Source organism: Peromyscus leucopus, chromosome 23, assembly GCF_004664715.2.
Source record: "Peromyscus leucopus breed LL Stock chromosome 23, UCI_PerLeu_2.1, whole genome shotgun sequence".
In the NCBI taxonomy this organism is placed as follows: domain Eukaryota; kingdom Metazoa; phylum Chordata; class Mammalia; order Rodentia; family Cricetidae; genus Peromyscus; species Peromyscus leucopus.
Genome location: NC_051082.1, coordinates 25,438,808 through 25,456,650, shown reverse-complemented (window position 1 = coordinate 25,456,650; position 17,843 = coordinate 25,438,808). Strand labels below are relative to the sequence as shown.

The 17,843-nt window shown below is 47.6% G+C and overlaps 1 protein-coding gene across 8 annotated transcripts in view; it reads right to left on the bottom strand.

Annotated features, from left to right (window-relative positions):
* Positions 1-212: 212 nt before the first annotated feature.
* LOC114693652 (general transcription factor II-I repeat domain-containing protein 2) overlaps positions 213-17,843 on the bottom strand; it is a 40,466-nt gene continuing 22,835 nt past the window's right edge. For 2 of the 8 annotated variants that reach the window (XM_037198284.1, XM_037198285.1), the window contains 7 exons: positions 15,819-15,895; positions 13,198-13,276; positions 10,862-10,939; positions 7,105-7,188; positions 5,473-5,656; positions 5,037-5,065; positions 213-2,193 (listed from right to left, as the gene is read on the bottom strand). In XM_037198284.1, coding sequence (XP_037054179.1) covers positions 617-2,193; positions 5,037-5,065; positions 5,473-5,656; positions 7,105-7,188; positions 10,862-10,939; positions 13,198-13,276; positions 15,819-15,895 — 2,108 coding nt within the window. In that variant the 3' untranslated portion in view covers positions 213-616. The remainder of the gene's footprint in view (positions 2,194-5,036; positions 5,066-5,472; positions 5,657-7,104; positions 7,189-10,861; positions 10,940-13,197; positions 13,277-15,818; positions 15,896-17,843) is intronic. The other 6 variants (XM_037198287.1, XM_037198286.1, XM_037198288.1 and 3 more) reach the window with 6 other exon arrangements.

Here is a 17,843-nt window from a genome sequence, read left to right as displayed (position 1 = left end):
TTTTCTAACTCACTCCTGACAGGTCTAGCTCCAGGCACACAGCTCAGGAATTGCAGAATACAGGACAATCGTCTCCAGACGATTAAATTCAGGAGGTTTGTAGACCACAGGCCACAAGCTGGTAAAATGGGGAGACACATGTATGTGCGTACACCCCCTCAAAACACACACACACACACACACACACACACACACACACACACACACACACACATCTTTCACAGTGGTTTATTGAAGACTGCATTATGAACAACACAGGTCAGTCAGCAACAAGAAGCACCAAACACTGGAAATACCTGCTATGGGTTTTACTGAACTATAGCCAGGTGTCAAATGTCATCCGAACAGGTGTGATATGCAAATTAGGATCCCAATTAGGACTCTTCTTTTATTAAACCAAGAGGTTTAATAGTCTGCCGTTCTCATCTCAGAACCTATTAGGACTGGAACATTCTAGGTCTCCACACACAATTTCCACTCCTTCCCTTTCTCTTCGAGGACTTCCTCTGGGGTCTTGATACTGATCCGGAGCCCAGGCTGACCTCAAACTCGAGCTCAGATCCTCCTGCCTCGGCCTTCCCGGGACTGGGGCTTCAGGCTCCAGCCCCCTCCCCCCTCACGTTGCTGCCTGGAGCCCGGAGCCCCACTGCGCCTCCTTCTTGCTCAGCTTCATGATGGAGAAGAGCTGCTCGCAGATGTGGGTGCTGCTGAACATGGACAGCATCTTGGCACAGTGGCTCCTGTATTTGGGGTAGCTGCTCCAGAGGTGCTTGTAGAAGTCCGGGACGCCCACCTTGTCGTACTTGGTCCGTAGCACCGTGTTGCACTGGAGGTCGATCACCTCCATCTGGAGCTCCTCGCGCACGCTGTCAATCTTGGTGGCGAATGGGGAGCTGAACAGGGTGAGCTCGTTTTCCCAGGCCTCAAAGTCCGACAGCCGCTTCTGGAACTCAGCCTTGAGTTCCACGATCTTGGGGATGTAGTTGAGGCCGTCGCTCTCGCTCCGGGAAACCGACTTCAGCGTGGGGAAGTGGGCCAGGTTGTTTCTGGCCAGGTGCGTCTCCCAGAGGCACAGTTTTGCCAGGAAGGCCCGGATGAAGTCGTACATCTGTGTCACGATCTGCGAATGGCCTTGGAGGGAGGCGTCCAGTGTGTTGAGGTGCATCGTCATGTCCACTAGGAAGGCCAAGTCCAGGATCCAGTCCCGGGAGCTGAGCTGGGGCATGGGTTTGCCCCGGGAAGACATGAACAAGTCGATTTCCTCCAGGGACTCGAAGAACCTCCTGAGGACCAGGCCACGGCCCAGCCACTTGAGCGCCGTGTGGTACAGCAGGCTGCCGTACTGGGTGTCCAGCTCGTAGAGCAGCGTCGTGAAGTCACCGTGGTTCAAGCCGCGAGAGCAGATGCTGTTCACCGACTCCACCACCACGTCCATGACGTGGCCCATCCTTAACTTCTGGGCGCACAGCCACTCGGGGTGAATGATACAGCGCACGGACTTGAGGTCGGCTCCCTTGCAACACGAGGCCACCCTGGCTCTGAGCTTCGTCACCAGCCCACTGTGGCCGTCCACCATGGCCGGGGTGCCAGTGGAGGCCACGCTCACCAGCTTGGACCACTCAATGCTAAACTTCTTGAGGCTCTTTTCTACGTGCAGGAATATCTCGTTCCCGGATTGGGCGCCTGTCATGGGCACAGTGTCCAAAAGCTCCTCGGACACGTCGAAGTTGTCATCGACGCCGCGGATGAAGATGGCCAGCTGGGTGGTGTCGTTGATATCCGTAATCTCGTCGATGGCAATGGAGTACGCCACGAACGACTGGATTTTCTGTCGTAACTTCCTCCGCAAGTTCACGGTCAGGTCTTCCACGGGCTGCGTCACGGTGCTCACGGGTGGACTCGCGTTGGCGAATGCCTGCTCGGGGCCCACGATGTCCGAGGACCCCACGAGGTACTTCTGCAGTCCCCTCTTCAGGTCTCGAAGCTTCTCGTCCCGCGCCGGCCCCGAGTACTGGTCATAGTGCCGGCTGTGGTTGGTCTGGTAGTGGCGGCGCAGGTTGTACTCCTTGGACACCGACACGCTTTGCTTGCAGATCAGACACGTGGGCATGCTCTGCACCTCCACGAAGAAATAGGCTCGCTCCCACTTTTCTTGAAACACTCGGCCCTCCTGGTCTATCTTCCGCTTTCCCACTTTACAGAGACACGGAATGGTGATTTTGCAGCCCCCTAGCCCTTACCCTGTCTCACTGTATTTTTCAGAGGGTCTCCTGATACCTCCTCTGCTGGCTTCAAACTCACTAGCTAGCCGACCTTGATTTTTCATCCTCCTGCCTCCTCTGCTTCCTAAATGTGAGATTATAGGCATGTGCCCCCATGGCCCACATCTCTCGGGGTCTCTCTACATAGCCCTGGCTGTCCTGGAACTCACTCTGTAGACCAGGGTGGCCTCAAACTCACAGAGATCCACCTGCCTCTGCCTCCTGAGTGCTGGGATTAAAGGCGTGCGCCACCACACCTGGCTCGCTCTCAGGCTTTCTTGAGAGGCTGCCTTACTCTGTAGCTCAGGCTGGCCTTGAACTCCTAGCAGGACTCCTGCCTCAGTTTCCTGAGAGCTGGGATTGCAAGTGTGTGCCACCTTGCCTCACTTCCAAGAGAGATTAGAAATATTAAAGCAGAGGAGATAGATGACTTAACCTGCTGTAGATCTCAAAAGACCCGGGGTAGACTCAGACCCCCACCTACCTCCTGTTGAGTAGTGTGGTTAAGTGTGCATGTGTTGGTGGGGTTTGAGTTTTTTTCAGCTTTTTGAGACACGGTCTCACTCTATAGACCAGGCTAGCCTAGAAGTCATACAGTTAATTCTCCTCGATCAGCCTCCCTAGTGCCGACATTATAGATTAGACGTAGGCCAGCACACCTGGCTCCGTGTGTTGGTGTTTGAAGCCACTATAAAGGTAACACAAATATGAAGATTTATCTTAAGAAAATGTAGTTGGGCCGGGCGGTGGTGGCGCACGCCTTTAATCCCAGCACTCGGGAGGCAGAGGCAGGCGAATCTCTGTGAGTTCGAGGCCAGCCTGGGCTACCAAGTGAGTTCCAGGAAAAGGCGCAAAGCTACACAGAGAAACCCTGTCTCGAAAAACCAAAAAAAAAAAAAAAAAAAAAAAAAGAAAATGTAGTTGGATTTGTAATAGCCAGAACCTGGAAACAACCTAGATGCCCGTCAATGGAAGAATGGATGAAAAAAAAAATGGTACATATACACAATGGAGTACTACTCAGCAGAGAAAAACAATGAAAGCATGAAATTTGCAGGCAAATGGATGGAACTAGAAAAAAATCATCCTGAGTGAGGTAACCCAAACCCAGAAAGACAGTCACGGTATGTACTCACTCATAAGTGGATTCTAGATATAAAATAAAGAACAATCAGACCACAACCCATAGAACCATGGAGGCTATATATATAGCATGGAGGTCCCTAGGACGACTATGGCTTATAATAAATTTCGGTTTTACTCAATTATTGAAAAAAAAAATAGCCAAATGAATGGAAACACATGAACTATGAACCAAAGGCTGAGGGGCCCCCAGCTGGATCAGGCCCTCTGAATAGGTGAGACAGTTGAATGGTTTGATCAGTTTGGGAGGCAACTAGGCAGTGGGACCAAGTCCTGTGCTCATTGCATGAGTTGGCTGTTTGAAACCAGGAACTTATGCAGGGACACATGGCTCAGTCTGGGAGGAGGGGACTGGACCTGCCTGGACTGAGTCTACCAGGTTGATCGCAGTCCTCGGGGGAGGCTTTGCCCTGGAGGAGGTGGGAATGGGGGGTGGGCTGGGGGGAAGGGAGGGGGTGGGAGGGGGGAGAACAGGGGAACCCATGGCTGATATGTAGAACTGAGTGGTATTGTAAAATAAAATAAAAGGAAAAAAATACAACTGATGTCACAAAAAACCAAAACCAAAAAAAAAAAAAAAAGAAAGAAAAAGAAAATGTAGTTGGGCTGGGGTGGAGAGATGGCTCAGAGGTTAAGAGTACAGTCTGCTCTTCCAGAGGTCCTGAGTTCAATTCCCAGCAACCACATGGTGGTTCACAACCACCTGTAATTAGATCTGGTGCCCTCTTCTGGCCTGCAAGCATACATGGAGGCAGAACACTGTATACATAATAAATCTTTAAAAAAGAAAATGTAGTTGGGTAGCCAGGTAGTGGTGAGCATGCTTTTAATTCTAGCACTTGGGAGGCAGAGGCAGGCGGATCTCTGTGAGTTTGAGGCCAGCCTGTTTACTGTCTACAGAGTGGGTTCCAGGATAGCCAGGGCTACACAGAGAAACCCTGTCTTGAAAAACAAAACAAAAAAAAACAAAACAAAAAAAAAAAAAAAAAAAGAAAAGAAAAAGAAAAAAAAATGCAAGGCTGGGGGGTGGTAGAGTGCTTGCCTACTCTGCATGAAGCCCTGGATTTGACATCTAACACCATCTAAAACCAGGCATGGTGTCATGAGTCTGCAATCTAGCACTTGGGAGGTGGAAGCCGGAGGATTGCTGTGAGTATGAAGCCAGCCTGGACGACACAGTGAGTTCTAGGCCAGCCTGAGACTGCAGGAATGAGACACTGTCTCAAAACTCCAAACAGCTGGGTGTGGCGGTACATACCTATATCCCAGCACACAGAAGCAGAGGCAGGTGGATCATCGGGAGTTTCCAGGCCAGCCAGAGCTGCACACAGGCGGTCTGCACACTGGGACTCTGCCTCACACAGTTAACCAACACCAACCACACCAAAGGTAACTAAAACGGAATGTGAGCCAGGGCTGTGGATGTAGAACAGAGGCAGAGTGCTTGCCCAGGACGTGTGAGACCTGGGGTGTCATCTCCAGCCCCGCCTCAAAACAAGCACACTAGAAAGGCCTTGTGCTTTACTACTGGAAGGCTCCAGGCTGCAGGCATGGGACTCTGTCTTAAGTACCCACCAAGGCACTCCACAGAGCACCGAGTCCTGCAGTGTTCTGACTTCGTAGAGTACTCACCATTACTAAGTTCGAGTCCAGGGAGTGGTCTGCGGGGAGACACAGGAGAAAGAGGGAGGGCTTGTCAGAAGCGAGGCTGAGGGCGCTCGTTACCCACAATGCTCAGCGAGATGCTGGCCGCCAAACCTGAGACCTGACTGAGTTCAATCTAGGGGCCCACATGGGGGAAGGGAAGAACTGACCTCCACAAGTTGTCCTCACACACATGCCATGACAAAGCCCCTCGTAAATAATTGTAATAAAAAATTAATAAAGGGGACTGGACTAGAGACACAGCCGCCAAAGCTGAAGAGGGAAATGCCTTGGGACATCTTGACTCTCAAATGAAGTGCGGCTCCTTCCCGCCCAGCTTGCCTCCCTGGCGAGTTCCTGAGCTGTCCACTCGGCAGCTGCCCATCTCCAGCTTCAGTCTCCCGTGGAGCTAGGACTCGCTCACCTAATGACAGTGAACTTGATGAAATCCGCGGCATCCAGGATCCTTCTCATGGAGCTGATCTCCAGGTACCCGGGAGCTTTGAACACCACCCCTGGGGGCATGCCGTCGATCACCACGCAGCCCGGGTTGAAGGTGATTTTCCTGTAGGGAACCTTCACAGGGAAGTCCACACCTATGGCCTCCCCTGTGATGAGAGAGGTGGGGTGTAAACTGGATGAATCTGTGGCTTCCAAAACTCTGCTCTTTGAGTCAGCGTCTATGGTAGCTCAGGCTGGACTTGAATTCATAACAATCCTCCTGCCTCAGCCTCCCACATACTTAGATTACATGTCTTTAATGTCAAGATTTGAGCTGGACCTGGAGGCACATGTGGGGGGCCATCCCACCCCCACATTTCCCCAGAGTACTCTTGAGTAGGAGCAGCAGGAAATATTAGAAGTAAAGAGGGGAGAGAAACAGAAAATACAGGACAGTCTTGGGAGGGCCTGGATCCCAATCCATCGGGCCCTGATTATCTCTGCCCTAGGGTTTTTATTTTTTATTTTTTGAGACAGGGTTTCTCCATGTAGTTTTGGTGCTGTCCTGGATCTCACCCTGTAGACCAGGCTGGCCTCGAACTCACAGAGATCCGCCTGGCTCTGCCTCCTGAGTGCTGCGGTTAAAGGCGTACGCCACCATAGTCTGGCTCTGCCCTAGGGTTTTTACACTTGATCTTAGCCAAAGGCCGAGAAGTGATGCCCTAGGGTTTTTAAAGGAATGCCAAGGGATGGAGCAAAAGACCCTCCCCCAGCACAGCCAAGTGCAGACTATCTCAGACACCTGGTACACGGGCCCATGGTCCAATCATCCTCTTTATGCAGACCTGTAGGGTAAAGCCACTAGGCACACACAGGGCTCCAACAGGCACACACACATAATCGCTGCTACTTGAGTAGTTGTGGGTAAGATCCCCGAGTCTAAGTGTCGGAGGTCAGCTGGGGTGACACAGTGACATGCCAGTCTCCAAACCCGGCAATGACTCAGCTGAGCGTAGTGACACAACACAGGCCTAGAATCCCAGCTACTCAGGAGGCTAAAACAGGAGGAACAGAAATTCAGGGACTGCTTACTCTGCCGAGACTTTAGAAACACCTGTAACGGTACAGGCCTGTACTTCTGGTACTTTTCAAGGCTGATGCAAGAATGTCTTGACTGAATTCAAGATCAGCCTAGGCTAGATAGCCATATCCTGTCTCAAAAATAAGTAAGTAAAAAGAAAAAGTATTTTGGCTAGAGATTCGAACAGGACTAGAGTACTTTCAATGTTCAGTACTTCAAAACGTGGTGGAGGAGGTAAAGTTTATAAATTTGGAGAGTACAGAACTGGAAAGATGACTCAGCAGTTAAAAACCCTTGCTGCTCTTCCAAAAGACGGAGTCTGATTCCCATCACCCATGTCCGACAGCTGGCAACTGCCTGTAACGCCAGCTCCAAGGGATCTGACGCCCTCTTCTGGCCTCCAAGGACATTGCACTCACATGTAATACACCCCACCCCCACCCCTGCCCGCCCACCCCTCAACACACACACACACACACACACACAATTTAACAAATACATACGTTTGGGGTATATAACAAGACAGAAGCTTACCAAATTTTTTGCTGAAGAGGTAGTTCACTTGCTCTCGAAGCTGTTTAATTTTCTCAATGCCTGACAGTCTCTCCTTCTCATTATCTACAAAGAATTGGGAGAGACAAACCAGGCTCATTCATACATTTTCCCCCCTCCAAGACAGATCCTAGCAGAAATGCTTGTTGGCCCTTTACCTGCTGTGGTGGTTTGAATAGGTATGGGCCCCAGACACTCCTGTGTTTGAATGCGTGGCCTGCAGGGAGTGGCACTGTGAGGAGGCGTGGCCTTGTTGGAGTGGGCGTGGCCTTGTTGGAGGAAGTGTGGGCTTTGAGGTCTCCTATGCTCAAGCTACGCCTAGTGTGGCACACAGTCTCTCTCCTTCTGCTGTCTGTGGATCAAGATGTAGAACTCTGAGCAACTTCTCCAGCACCGTGTCTGCCTGCACACTGCTATGACAATGGACTAAACCTCTAAACCTGTAAGCCAGCCCCAATTAAATGTCTTCCTTTATAAGAGTTGCTGTGGTCTCTTCCCAGCAACAGAAACCCTAACTGAGACACCCGTCTTGTCATTTGGTTATCTGAGCACAATAACTGAGCATTTGGGAAATGCACAAAAGGGAAGCCGTTACAGATGATAGTTTTCCCAATGACAACTCTATAGAAACATAGCCCATATTACTTTAAAGAACTTATTTGTGTTTATGTGTGTGCTGCATGCATTCGGGAGCCGTTTGCTGAGGGTGTGGGATCCCCCCAAAACTAGAAGTGGGTGACAGCAGATGTGGGATGAGAACCAAACCCAGGTCCTCTGCAAGAGCGGCACTCCCTCTCGGCCCTGAGCTGTCTCCAGCCCCTGCTGCAGCTACTTCTCGGAGGATCTTCAATGCTGCAGGAGACCACTGCCTTCAACGCTGTATGTAGCACAAACCTCAGCCCATGCAACATGACAAGAAAAGAAGAAGAAACGATGCTAGAACTAGAAGGGACTATTTCCAACACTTCAACATTTATTTTTTTTAATTAATTAATTAATTTTTTTTTTTGTCAGAGCTGAGGACTGAACCCAGGGCCTTGCGCTTGTTAGGCAAGTGCTCTACCACTGAGCTAAATCCCCAACCAAAAAATTTTTTTTTCCAGACAGGGTTTCTCTCTGTAGCCATTGCTGTCCTGGAACTCACTCTGTAGACCAGGTTGGCCTTGAATTCGAGATCTGACTGCCTCTGCCTTCTGAGTAATAGGATTAAAGGTATGTCCCACTATCTCTGGCTCTTACTTTAAAATTTTTTTAAAAGATTGGTGTGGTGGGCACATCTTGAATCTTAGCACTTGGGAGGCAGAGGCAGGCCTCTGTGAGTTTGAGTACAACCTGGTCTACAGAGTGATTTCCAAGATAGTCAGGGCTACACAGAGAAACCCTGTCTTGAAAAACCAAAACATAGAAAAAGAAAAAAATAAATAAATTTTAGAAAGATGGTGAGTGGAAGTGGGTCTGGGAATGGCCAGAGAGAAGAGTCAGCTGCTAAGAGCACTTGTTGCTTTTGCAGAGGACTGGGTTCCTTTCCCAGCACCCACAGGGCAGGTCACAACCTTTCTTACCCTCATCTGAACTCCAAGCGTGGTAGGCACGCACATGGTGCACATACATACACACAGGTGAAACTCATACACAGAAAGCAAATTAAAAATAAACACAATTTTAATGCCATGTGGTAGCTATGCCTTTAATCCCAAAACTCAGGAGGCAGAGGGGTGGACCACTCTGAGTTCAAGACTAGTCTGGCCTACATATGAGACCCTGTTTCAAAAAGAAAAATAAATAAATAAAAAAATAAATAAAACACTTTTTGGGGGGTTGGTTTTTTGAGACAGGGTTTCTCTGTGTAGTTTTTGTGCCTGTCCTGGATCAATAAAATACTTAAAAAAAAAAAAAAAAAAAGCTAATAAATAAGCCAGGTTTGGTGGCACATGCCTTTAATCCCAGCACTTGGAAGGCAGAAAGATCTCTGTGAGTTCGAGGCCAGCCTAGTATACATAGTGAGCTTTAAGACAGCCAGGGCTATACAATACAGTGAAACCCTGTCTAGAAACAAACAAACAGGGCTGGAGAGATGGCTCAGAGGTTAAGAGCACCAACTGCTCTTCCAGAGGTCCTGAGTTCAATTCCCAGCAACTACATGGTGGCTCACAACCACCTGTAATGAAATCTGGCACTCTCTTCTATATACATAATAAATAAATAAATCTTTAAAAACAAACAAACAAAAGCCAATAAATAAATAAATAAAATACTCAAAACTTCTGATTTTTACTACTTTTTGGGCAGGGGGTCATGTGGAGAGCAGAGGATTTCTCCTTCTACCTCTATGTGGGTCCTGGGGAGGAGCTTAGATAATCTGTCAGAGGCTTGGTGGCAAGTGCTTTTACCTGCTGAGAGAGCTCATCAGCCCTAATTTTACCTTTGAGTAACTAAAACAATTGCGTGGCTCAAGATTCAAGAAGTATACAACTGTGCATTAAAATAATTCTGGGAATAGGGCTGGAGAGATGGCTCAGGGGTTCAGAGTGCTTGCTGCTCTTGCAGAGGACCCAGGTTTAGTGTCCAGCACCCACACGGTGGCTCGGAACCTCCTGTGACTCCAGTTCCAGGGGATCCGATAACCTGATGTAATTTCCATGGACTCTTACATACATGTAGTGCACACACACACACACACATACTCAGGCCCATACACTACACAAAAAATAAAAAGTATGTATACATACACACACCCACACACACTTACTTTAGAGCCAGAAAGATGGCACAGTGAATAGACACTTGCCCCTCAACCTGGTAACTTGAGTTCAATCCCCAGGGCCTACATGGTGGAAAGGGAAATCAACTCCTACAAATTGCCCTCTGACCTCCACATCTTCACTAACATACTCTATGAAACACACACACACACACACACAAAGTAAATTAAATATAACTAGATGCCCCCTGCCCCCACAAACCCCGTTTCCTACTCTGGAGTAACCATGTAGCTAGACTGCTCCCCCAGTTTCTAGGAGGAGCTTAGACACACATGGAGAAAAGATGATTTACGTGCCCAGAAGTAAATACACAGCACCTCTTGATCCAATTCTGACTTCCTGGGAGCGTGAAGCTGACTGTAAGAACGGATTTTCCAGGTAGAACCTGGGCGTGGCTAGGAGAAGCTATACAGATTCGATGTGTGATACCTGCAGGGTTTAGATGCTCACAAATTCTCACTCTAGTTACAGTGAACCAGGAGGAACACAGCACCATGAGACTAACACCCATCAGAAAATCGCTAGGACAAAATGAAGACTGTAACACTGGGCTGGAGAGACGGCTCAGTGGTTAGGAGGGCTCATTTGCTAGGTTCAGTTCCCAGCACCCACACAAGGCAGCTAGCTCACAACTGCCTGCATTTCCAGCTGCAAGGGATCCAGTGCCCTCTACTGGCCTCCACAGGCACTGCACTCACACGACTCACACGACACACACACACACACACACACACACACACACACATAATTAAAGAAAAACAATCTTGACAACAAGAAAAATATCTAATCCCAGCACTCGAGAGGCAGGTGGAGGCAGGCAGAACTCTGTGATTTTGAGTCTAGCCTGGTCTACAAATCGAGAGCTGTTACACAGAGAAACTCGTCTCAAAAACAAAACAAAACAAAAAAAAAAAAAAAAAAAAAAAGAGAGAAAAGAACAATCTGACACAAATGATGACAGTCAATGAGTGTCCTACCTGGAACTGTCACCTGTACAATCCTAAGATCCTCAACGCCTGCTGCAGAGCTTGCAGTGTTGGACGGATTTGCATTTCCTTAAGAGAGAAGAGTTAGGATGAACAGAAAATCAGCAACTCTCTATAAAATACCCCTGATAGTTGATGAGAAGTGCAGATCAGACGTTTCACACCCGAGAACAGTATGGGGTGGTGGGGGATGGCTGACCTTGAAGGTCTTCGAGGGTGCTTCCAGAGGTTTAACTGAGGGAAGCCCCACCCTGATGCTGGGGCTCTATCCCAGGGACTGGGGGCCCAGACTGAATAAAGAGGAGAAAGTGAGCTGAGCACCAGCATGCATCACTCTGCTTCCTGACTGTGGATGAGATGTGACCCGCCGCCTCTGGCTCCGGCTGCCATGCCTTCTACACTGTGAAAGACTGTATCCCCTCAAACTGTGAGTCACAAGATACACTTCCTCCTTGAAGTTGCTCATTTTGTTTTTAGAAAAATATCTTTATTTATGTGTATGAGTGTGTGCCTAGGTGAGCACAGTGGAGGCCAAAGAGGGCATGAGATGCCCTGAAGCTGGAGTTACAGGCAGATGTGAGCCACTGGACATGGGTGCTGGGAACCACACTCAGGTCCTCCGGAAGAGCAACACACACACACTCTTAACCGCTGAGCCATCTCTGCATGCCTCTAGTCAGGCATTTTGTCACGGCACTGTGACAGTCACTACATGCCAGGTGGATGGCAGGGACTGGTATTGCACTTTGCAGCCTAACAGGATTACCAAGGAGAAAGGGACTTTACCTGACTCCCACCTGATGCTCCCCCCTGCATTTATTTACTTATTTTGCACATCAAAATGAACAACTTTAAAGCGCTGAAAAGCATTACATCTGTGGAAATATACATGGCTACAGAAAAAGACACTCGACATCATTTCACTTGGCTCTTGAATCGCCTTCCTCGGCAGACTGACACGGGTCTGGAACTAACCTCTTTTCCTGTCTGCACACAGCTGACTTGGAGGGACATTTACTTTCATCGCACACACTGTCCCTTTGGCTTGGAGAATGTATTTTCTTCGTTTTTAGAGGTACCCCGTGATGCCTGCTTTCCAAGCCCCACTGCTTAAGGCTGCCTTTGACTGAGAGTACTCTGCCTCTTTCCTGTGTTCAGCTCAGCAGAGCTGGTTTGGAAATAGCTCCAGAAAAGCCACGTGTGCAAGGTTCTACAGTATCACATCCCTGTACGGGGCCTTTTCTGAGAGTGTCAGGCTAGCCCAGTTCTGCTTAATGAAGTACATGGTGACATCTTCAAAATGACTGATTCTTGAGGTTCACCCATTAAGGAGACAGTTGCCATCGTTAAGTCTTTTTTTTGTTTTTTTGTTTTTTTTTTTGGTTTTTCGAGACAGGGTTTCTCTGTGTAGCTTTGCGCCTTTCCTGGAACTTACTTGGTAGTCCAGGCTGGCCTCGAACTCACAGAGATCTGCCTGGCTCTGCCTCCGGAGTGCTGGGATTAAAGGCGTGCGCCACCACTGCCTAGCTAAGTCTTTTATTCTTGTTTAAAGGTAAAATTATCAGGACCAAGGGCTTCAAGTATTCTTGCTAGTTTTTCACAAATGGAGGATGAGAACACGACTCAGTGACCCCCACAAACCAAACCCACAAACATTAATTCTAACTATAGTTAAAAGGACTATTAATCATTCATATGGGGGGGGGCAGAGAGATGGCTCAGTGGGTAAAGGTACTTTTCCTGTAAAGGTGGTGACCTTAGTTTGGTCCCCAGAACCCACGTAAAGGTGGAAGAAGAGAAGTGACTCCACAGAGTTGTCCTATAACCTCCACATGCACAGAGACATGGGCATCTGTCTCAGTTAATTTTCTATTGCTGTGATAAGCCACTGTTGCCAAGGCAACTTATAGAAGAAAGAGTTTATTGGGCATAGAGTTTCAGAGGGTTAGAGTCCATGACCATCATGGCAGGGAGGCATGGTGCTAGGGCAGTAGCTGAGAGTTTACATCTTGATCCACAAGCACAAGGCAGAGAGAACTGGAAATGGTGTGGGCTTTTGAAATCTCAAAGTCCACCCCCAGTGACAAACCTCCACCACCCAGGCCACACCTCCTAATCCTTCCTAAACAGTTCCACCAACTGGGGACCAAGTATTCAAACATGTAAGCCTGTGGGGCATTCTAATTAAAATCAACACAGCACCTAACACACGTATGGATGTGACCACATAATACTCTGGCTTCAATCTCCATCCTACGATAATCATTGCAGAAACTGTGAAAGCCACTCTGACCATGTGACAACCACAAGAGTTCTTGGTGACTCACCTTCCATTTTCACATCAGCCTCAGGGTCCTCATTTGTCCCTGAAGAGACCAGTGGAGTGGACTCTTGAAAAGAAAAGGTCTAAAATGACATTCATTATTAAGTAACCTCAGGTTCCAACAGTTTACTGTCCCCGTCCCACCCCTCACTCAAATCTATCCTTGCCCTAGGGTTCTGTTTTGTTTTGGGGCAAGGACTCACTTTATAGCTCAGGCTGGCCTCATTTTAGAATTTTTTAAAAAGATTTATTTTATTTTATGTATATGAGTGTTTGCTCGAATGCTTATTTGTGCCTATGTGTGTGCAATTCATGCAGAGGTCAGAAGATGTCAGATCTCCTGGAACTGGAGTTACAGTTGTAAGCAGCTATGTGTCTGCTGGGAACTGAACTCAGGTCCTCTGGTAGATCAGCACATGTTCATAACTGCTGAGCCAGCTCTCTAGCCCCAAGCCTTGAAATTCCATGTATGTTTTGTACATAGCAAACACACAGTGAATTTTAATTTTATCAGAGATAATTTCAGGATGGGGGACTTGGCTCAGTTAGTGGAGAGCATGTTCCATCCCTAGCAGTGCATAAGGATCAGATGTGGAAGGTCATCCTTAGTTACAAAAGGAAGTCTGTGGCTAGTCTAGGCTACATCAGACCTGGTCTCCACAAAAGTCCACATCATGACCTCATGTGGAATTCTCCTATAAAGGATGAGGGGAGACAGACGTTTCCACATACTACCAAACAATATCAAACTCTTCACATTCATGGACACTGAGTATTACCAAACAATATAGAGCTGCTCACATCCATGGACACTGAGTATTACCAACAATATAGAGCTGCTCACATCCATGGATACTGAGTCCTCTACCTAGTGCAGTGGGATTTCATGTGGTCACAGTGCTTCTTAATTTCTTTTTATTTTTTTATTTTTATTTTTTTTTGTTTTTTAGAGACAGGGTTTCTCTGTGTAGCTTTGCGCCTTTCCTGGATCTCGCTCTGTAGACCAGGCTGGCCTCAAACTCACAAAGATCTGCCTGGCTCTGCCTCCCAAGTATTGGGATTAAAGGCGTGTGCCACCACCGCCTCCCAGCTAATTTTGTAAGGGATTACTTTGGGGTGGTGAGGGGTTGCTGGAGAGATGACTCAGTTGTTGTTGTTTTATTTTTGATTGTTTTTGTGTTTATTTATTTATTTTTTTTGGGGGGACAGGGTTTCTATGTAGCCCTGACTGTCCTGAAACTCACTTTGTAGACCAGGCTGGCCTGGAACTCATGTAGATTCACCTGCCTCTGCCTCCTGAGTTCTGAGATTAAAGTTGTGTACCACCCTCCCACCCCTTAATGAGATGACTGAGTTGTTAAGAGCAATTTTTGTTGTTCTTACAGAGAATCCAAGTTTGGTTCCCAACACCCACAACTACCAGGAACTCCCTCTCCAGGGGATCTGACACCCTCTTCTAGACCCTGTGTATACCTGAACTCAGGTGCATACACATGTACACATACCACTAAAAATAAAATGAGCCAGGTGGTGGTGGCGTATACCTTTGATCCCAGCACTACAGGAGGCAGAGGCAGGGGATCTCTATGAGTTCAAGGCCTGGTCTACACAGTGAGTTCAAGGACAGCCAAGGTTGAAACCCTATCTTGAAAAACCAAACCAATAAAACAAACATCCTTAATTACTAGGATTTAGGGGGAAAAATGTAGGATATAATGGTCCACACATCCAATCCTAGCTCTAAGGAAGCTGAGGCAGAAGGATTTCATGTTTGAGGCCAGCCTGAAGTGTATGTTCAAAGCCTGTGTTCTAAAATGAAGAGGTCTGGGTGTGACAGTGCATTCCTTTAATTCCAGTACTTGGGAGGCAGAATCAGGTGGATCTCTGTGAGTTTGAGGCCAGCCAGGGATACAGAGTAAGACCTTGTCTCAAAAGACAAAAAAACAAAAATCAAAAACAAAAACAAGCCGGGCGGTGGTGACGCACACCTTTAATCCCAGCACTCGGGAGGCAGAGCCAGGCGGATCTCTGTGAGTTCGAGGCCAGCCTGGGCTACCAAGTGAGTTCCAGGAAAGGCACAAAGCTACACAGAGAAACCCTGTCTCGAAAAAAAACAAAAAACAAAAACAAAAACAAAAACAAAAAAGGAGGACCTGGCGTGGTGGTACATGCCTTTAATCCCAGGACACAGGAGGCAGAGACAGTCAGATCCCTGAGTTCGAGGCCAGCCTGGTTTACAGAGCAAGTTCCAGCACAGCCAGGGCTACACAGAGAAACCCTGTCTTGGAGAACAAAAAAAAAAAAAAAAAAAAAAAAAGGAAAGAAAGGCCAGACATGGGCTTCTACACCCTCCTCCTATACTCAGGGGTGGACAGGACTGATGCAAGTCTGAGGCCAGTGGCTACATGGTGAGCCCCAACCTGGGCTACCTAGATCCTTTGTCAACAAACAAAAAGACCTAGTGCTGTGATAAGGCCATAGGCCGAACTGGTGTGAGGTTCCCACTTATTGATCGTGAACAGGAAACACACAGCCCTTAGTGCTGCTTCCTACGACAGGCACGGCAGGAAGCTGCTTTCTTTATTTCCCACATGTTTAAGGGGAGGAGACGCTTTGTTTTCTAACCTTCAGAGGGTAATTCCATATCTGTGACTTCACTGCTGGTGGAAGAATGCTGGCTTCCTGGAAGGAGAATAAGCCACCTATAGCTCAGTGAGAAATGCAACTCACACAGATGTAACTGGGACCATGGAGACGGCTCAGCAGGTAAAGGTGTTTGCAGCCACGCCTGATGACCTGAGTTTGATTCCCGGGACCCATATTATGAAAGGGGGGAACTGACTCCTGAAAACTGTCCTCTGATTTCCCCTCAAACACAGTGGCACTACTCCCTGCCTTTTCCAGCCAATAAATAAATAAAAATGTAACATAACATTCAGAAGTCACTGAATGCAAGAGAAACATTTCAAAGGCCTGGATGTGCTCAGCAGGCAGAGTGTTTACCTAGTGTGCAGAAGTCCTGGATCCACCCCCAACACCACATAAAACTAGGAGGGGTGCCCACCTATAACCCTAGCACTCAGGAGGTAGAGGCAGGAGGATCAGGAGTTCAAGATTATCCTCTAGGACACAGTAAGTTTGGGGCCCACCTGGGCTACATAAGACCCTGTCACAAACAAACAAACAAACAAACAAAAAAATTCATTAAAAAGGGGAGTTACATACCTCAAGACCCAGCCATCCCACTCTTGGGCATATACCCAAAGAATGCTGATACATACCATAAAGATACATGCTCAGCTATGTTCATAGCAGCACTATTTGTAATAGCCAGAACCTGGAAACAACCTAGATGCCCATCAATGGAAGAATGGATGAAAAAAATGTGGTACATATATACAATGGAGTACTACTCAGCAGAGAAAAACAATGAAAGCATGAAATTTGCAGGCAAATGGATGGAACTAGAAAAAATCATCCTGAGTGAGGAAACCCAAACCCAGAAAGACAGTTATGGTATGTACTCACTCATTGGTAGATTCTAGATATAAAATGAACAATCAGACCACAACCCATAGAACCATAAAGGCTATATATATATAGCATGGAGGTCCCTAGGACGACTGTGGCATATAATAAATTTCAGTTTTACTCAATTATTGAAAAAAAATAGCCAAATGAATGGAAACACATGAACTATGAACCAAAGGCTGAGGGGCTCCCAGCTGGATCAGGCCCTCTGAATAGGTGAGACAGTTGATTGGCTTGATCAGTTTGGGAGGCATCTAGGCAGTGGAACCAAGTCCTGTGCTCATTGCATGAATTGGCTGTTTGAAACCTGGAGCTTATGCAGGGACACTTGGCTCAGTCTGGGAGGAGGGGACTGGACCTCCCTGGACTGAGTCTACCAAGTTGACCACAGTCCTCGGGGGAGGACTTGTCCTGGAGGAGGTGGGAATGGAGGGTGGGCTGGGGGTAAGGGGAGGGCGTGGGAGGGGGAAGAATAGGGGAACCCATGGCTGATATGTAGAACTGAATGGTATTGTAAAATAAAAAATATATATCAAAAAAAAAAAAAAAAAAAAAAAAAAGGGGGAGTTACAGAAGCATGGTGATCCTAAAACAATTGTATCACTACAAAGTCCTTTCTTTCCTACCTTAAACAATTGTTTTTACAGGGGCTAGAGAGATGACTCAGAGGTTAAGAGCACTGGCTGCTCTTCCAGAGGTCCTGAGTTCAATTCCCAGCAACCATGTGGTGGCTCACAACCACCTCTTTCTGGTGTCCTCTTCTGGTAAGCAGGCATACATGCAGACAGAACACTGTATACATAAAAATAAATCTTAAAAAAAAATGTTTTACAATGTCTGGGTGGTGCACACCTTTAATCCTAGCACTTGGGAGGCAGAGGCAGGTGGATCTCTGAGTTCAAGTCCAGCCTGGTCTACAGATCGAGTTCCAGGACAGCCAGGGCTATACAGAGAAATCTTATCTCAGAAAAAAAAAAAAAGTTTTTACATTAATTTATCTATTGTGTGTATGCAAAGGTGTTGGAGTGTAAGCCACAGAGCATGTGTGGAGGTCAGAGGTCAACTTGTAGGAGTCAGTTCTCTCCTTAGCACATGTGGGTGCTGGCGGGGTTGGCAGCA